A 4,404-nucleotide genomic window follows, 5' to 3' on the forward strand; every position below is an offset into this window, starting at 1 on the left:
CTTGTTCCTGTTACAAACCCCTATACTCGCCTTCACACTCCACCAGGTTTGTTTTTTGTAACTGTTTGTTAAACATTTACCAGCAAACCACTGTGATCATTCTAATGCTGAATTCTTTTCCCATATTGGTTGATCTTTTGCTTTACCTCTTTTTCTACCTCCAAACTTCAGGATACTCCATCATTGAAACAGATACAAACATAAAATTATGTAGGTAATAAGATTCCTTTAAGAAGTTTCATCCCATTCCCAACATGCTTCTTGGAGCAATTAAATAATTTAATGGATAGAACATTGGCCCTGGAATCAGGAGGATCCTAGTTCCCTAGTTCCTCTCTGGTCTTTGATACTTTTTGATACTTAATGCTTATCAGCTGTGTGTCCCTGGGCAAGTCTCTTAAGCCCAATTGCCTTACCCCACCCCCAAAAAAGGGCAACCTTTCAAAAAAGAACCAGAAAGTGTTTACTTTAAAAGTATGATATTATGACACATTAATTCTGCTTAATTTATATTCAATTAGTTTATAATTTCTGCTTTATTAATTTTAAAATTACCTAATGCCAAAGTCTTTCTTAAAAGGGCAAAATTTTACTTTTCTATTTCCCTTCTGAACATTTCAAACATATTTGAACAAAACAAAACAGATGCTGAATTTCTATAGCAATTTCTTTAGAATTACTAGTAAATCAAATAAAGAATATAATCTTACTGAATAAGCAGTATTTTAAAGAAAATTCTGAGTAATGTACTTACCAATTATTCTTCCTTATATGAACAATAGTTTACCTTCATTATTTAGCTATGACATATATACAATGCTAAATTAACAGGTTAATTTAATCAAACTGCCTTTGCATGATGTGGGAATTAAAATTTAGTAAATCTTCATTGTTCTATTGGTTATTTGGCTTCATATAAGTACAGTAAATGAAAACACATAATGTCATTCTATTCATGAATGAAAATTATCTCTTTGTTTTTTTTCTAATCATTTTTGCATACTTTTGAGTCAAATAGATCAATTCATTTTTAAAAAATTAGCAGAAAAGTGAAAAAGTCAAATGAATTACTTAATATCACAAACAAAAAAAGTTTTCATGAATTAATTCGATCTTTGCTTTTGTTAAATTCAAATTGGACTTCCGGCCAAGATGGCAGCGTGGAGGCAGACAGCTACTTGAGCTCCGCGTTTTCTCTCAGAACTTACTTCATGACAAGCCTCAGAGTTAATGCTTGACTGAGAAAGAAATCCACAAATAATCACCAAGAGAAGACATCCTTGAAATTCTCCAGAAAAGGTCTGTGTTTGCTTGGGGGAAGGTCGAATAGACTGGGCATACTGAGGGCAGGCAAGCCAGAGCAAGACAGGCAGCTCACAAAGCTCAGACAAGAGCAGAGGGGGAAGGCTACGATCTCTGCCTTTTCTGCGAAAAAGGCTTTTACCCCAGTGTGGATACTCCGTCTTGGCAGCAAGCCAGGATCAGTGGAGAGGGTGTAAACACCAGAGGTGAAGATTAAAACCCCGGAAAGCTAGTGTCTCTCAGAACCCAGCTACCCCCAACCCCCACCTGGACTGACTCAGTGTGTTCTCAGAGCCTCAGAGCACAGACTCAGGGCAGCCATCCCTGTTCTGTTAGTGGCTCCCTGCTGCCCTACCCCCAGTCTGTAGAGGAAGCCCATTAACACCATCCAGTCCCATCCCCCCAAAACAGACCAATCATTTCTCTTGTCAATTTGCTTTCTTCAATTCCTGCTATGACAAAATGAACAAAAAATTTAAAAGGGCTCTAACCATTGGCAGCTTCTGTATGGAGAGAGAGCAGACTGCAAACACTGAGGAGACTAAAAACAGACTGTCCCCAGAGGAATCCCCTAAGGGGGATATGAGCTGCTTCTCAATACAAAAGAATCTCATAGAGGAAATCAAAAAGGCTCTCACAAGAGAGATAGAAGAGAGATTTCTTCGCAGCCACGCTGAAGTCAAGTATCGAGCCGCCGCCACTGACTGAACAAGATGATGCTGAGCACCGAAGGCGGAGAAGGCTTCGTGGTGAAGGTCCGGGGCTTGCCCTGGTCCTGTTCGGCCGATGAAGTCCAACGCTTCTTCTCGGAATGCAAAATTCAAAATGGGGCATCAGGCATTCGGTTCATCTATACCCGAGAAGGCAGACCAAGTGGAGAAGCATTTGTTGAACTTGAATCAGAAGATGAAGTCAAATTGGCACTGAAAAAAGACAGAGAAACTATGGGACACAGATATGTTGAAGTATTCAAGTCAAACAACGTTGAAATGGATTGGGTGTTGAAGCATACTGGTCCAAATAGTCCTGACACTGCCAATGATGGCTTTGTACGCCTTAGAGGACTCCCATTTGGCTGTAGCAAGGAAGAAATTGTTCAGTTTTTTTCAGGGTTGGAAATCGTGCCAAATGGGATAACATTGCTGGTGGACTTCCAGGGGAGGAGTACGGGGGAGGCCTTCGTGCAGTTTGCTTCACAGGAAATAGCTGAAAAGGCTCTAAAGAAACACAAGGAAAGAATAGGGCACAGGTATATTGAAATCTTCAAGAGCAGCCAGGCAGAAGTTCGCACTCATTATGATCCTCCTCGAAAGCTAATGGCTATGCAGCGGCCAGGTCCTTATGACAGACCTGGGGCTGGCAGAGGCTATAACAGCATTGGTAGAGGAGCTGGGTTTGAAAGAATGAGGCGAGGTGCTTATGGTGGAGGGTATGGAGGCTATGATGACTACAATGGATATAATGATGGATATGGCTTTGGGTGGGATAGATTTGGAAGAGACCTAAATTACTGTTTTTCAGGAATGTCTGATCATAGATATGGAGATGGTGGGTCCACTTTCCAGAGTACAACAGGCCATTGTGTGCACATGAGAGGATTACCTTACAGAGCTACTGAAAATGATATTTACAATTTTTTCTCACCACTCAATCCTGTTCGAGTACACATTGAAATTGGACCTGATGGCAGAGTGACTGGAGAAGCAGATGTTGAGTTTGCTACTCATGAAGATGCTGTGGCAGCTATGTCAAAAGACAAAGCAAATATGCAGCACAGATATGTAGAACTCTTCTTGAATTCTACAGCAGGAGCAAGCGGTGGTGCTTACGAACACAGATATGTAGAACTCTTCTTGAATTCTACAGCAGGAGCAAGCGGTGGTGCTTATGGTAGCCAAATGATGGGAGGCATGGGCTTGTCAAACCAGTCCAGTTACGGTGGTCCAGCTAGCCAGCAGCTGAGTGGGGGTTATGGAGGCGGCTACGGTGGTCAAAGCAGCATGAGCGGATATGACCAAGTTTTACAGGAAAACTCCAGTGATTTTCAATCAAACATTGCATAGGGAGCCAAGGAGCGATGAACAGCAGCTACTACAGTAGCGGGAGCCGTGCATCTATGGGAGTGAACAGAATGGGAGGGATGTCTGGCATGTCCAGTATGAGTGGTGGATGGGGAATGTAATCCTGATCACTGACTCTTGGTCAACTTTTTTTAAAGAAAAAACAAACAAAAACGAAGTTTAACAGTTTTGCAATACAAGCTTGTGATTTATGCTTACTGTAAGTGAAATCAGGATTGTTTTAAAAACTTCAGGTTCAGTATTTTTGAACACAGAAAAACATTCATCTAGGATGTAATAACCAAGTTGAGTAAAGACTATAACTGGTAAACAATTTCAGCTTTTCTCAAGGTAGTTATGTTGTAGGAGTGTACTTAAGCAGTAAGCGTATTTAGGTTAAAGCAGTTTCAATTATGTTAAATGTTGCTCTTATACCACATTACATGGAACACTGTTTGAGATGCATGTTGGGAGACATGCTTTTTTGTAAAACAAATATAGGAGCTGTGTCTGCGATTCAAAAGTGAAACATTTGGCATGTTTGTTCTAGTTTATTTCATTTACTATCCTGTAAGGCACGTACGTTTTAAGCTTTTTTTTTTTTTTTAAGTTAATGGGGACAATTTTGAGACACAATATGGATACTTTAGGATTTGGTCTTGGTGTTTGTATTAAATTCTGAGGCCTTGATTTAAATCTTTCATTGTATTGTGATTTCCTTTTAGGTGTATTGCGCTAAGTGAAACTTGTTAAATAAATCTTCCTTTCAAAAACTGGAAAAAAAAAAGAGAGAGAGATAGAAGAGAAATGGGAAGCTTGGCAAGAGAGCCTGGAGAAGTCATCCCACACATTTAAAGACAGAGTGGATAAAGAAATCAAATCATTGAGAAACAAGATTAGTGAGTTGGAAAAGGTAAACAACTCCAAGGAAAACAGGATTAGGGAGCTGGAAAAAGAAAACAGCTCTCTAAAAAATAAAATGGATAAAATGAAAAAAAAAATTCCATAGAAGAAAAAAACTCAATTGGACAATTACAAAAAG

General features: G+C 39.7%; 1 protein-coding gene across 1 annotated transcript; it reads left to right on the plus strand.

The window, feature by feature from the left end:
- Nucleotides 1-1,964: 1,964 nt before the first annotated feature.
- On the plus strand, nt 1,965-4,149 carry LOC141566910 (heterogeneous nuclear ribonucleoprotein H-like). Its single transcript, XM_074312050.1, is given in 2 exon segments — nt 1,965-3,341; nt 3,344-4,149. Coding segments are annotated over 2 exon segments (1,467 nt in total). The 5' UTR covers nt 1,965-2,015; the 3' UTR covers nt 3,485-4,149.
- Nucleotides 4,150-4,404: the final 255 nt, after the last annotated feature.

Source organism: Sminthopsis crassicaudata, chromosome 4, assembly GCF_048593235.1.
Source record: "Sminthopsis crassicaudata isolate SCR6 chromosome 4, ASM4859323v1, whole genome shotgun sequence".
Taxonomy (NCBI): domain Eukaryota; kingdom Metazoa; phylum Chordata; class Mammalia; order Dasyuromorphia; family Dasyuridae; genus Sminthopsis; species Sminthopsis crassicaudata.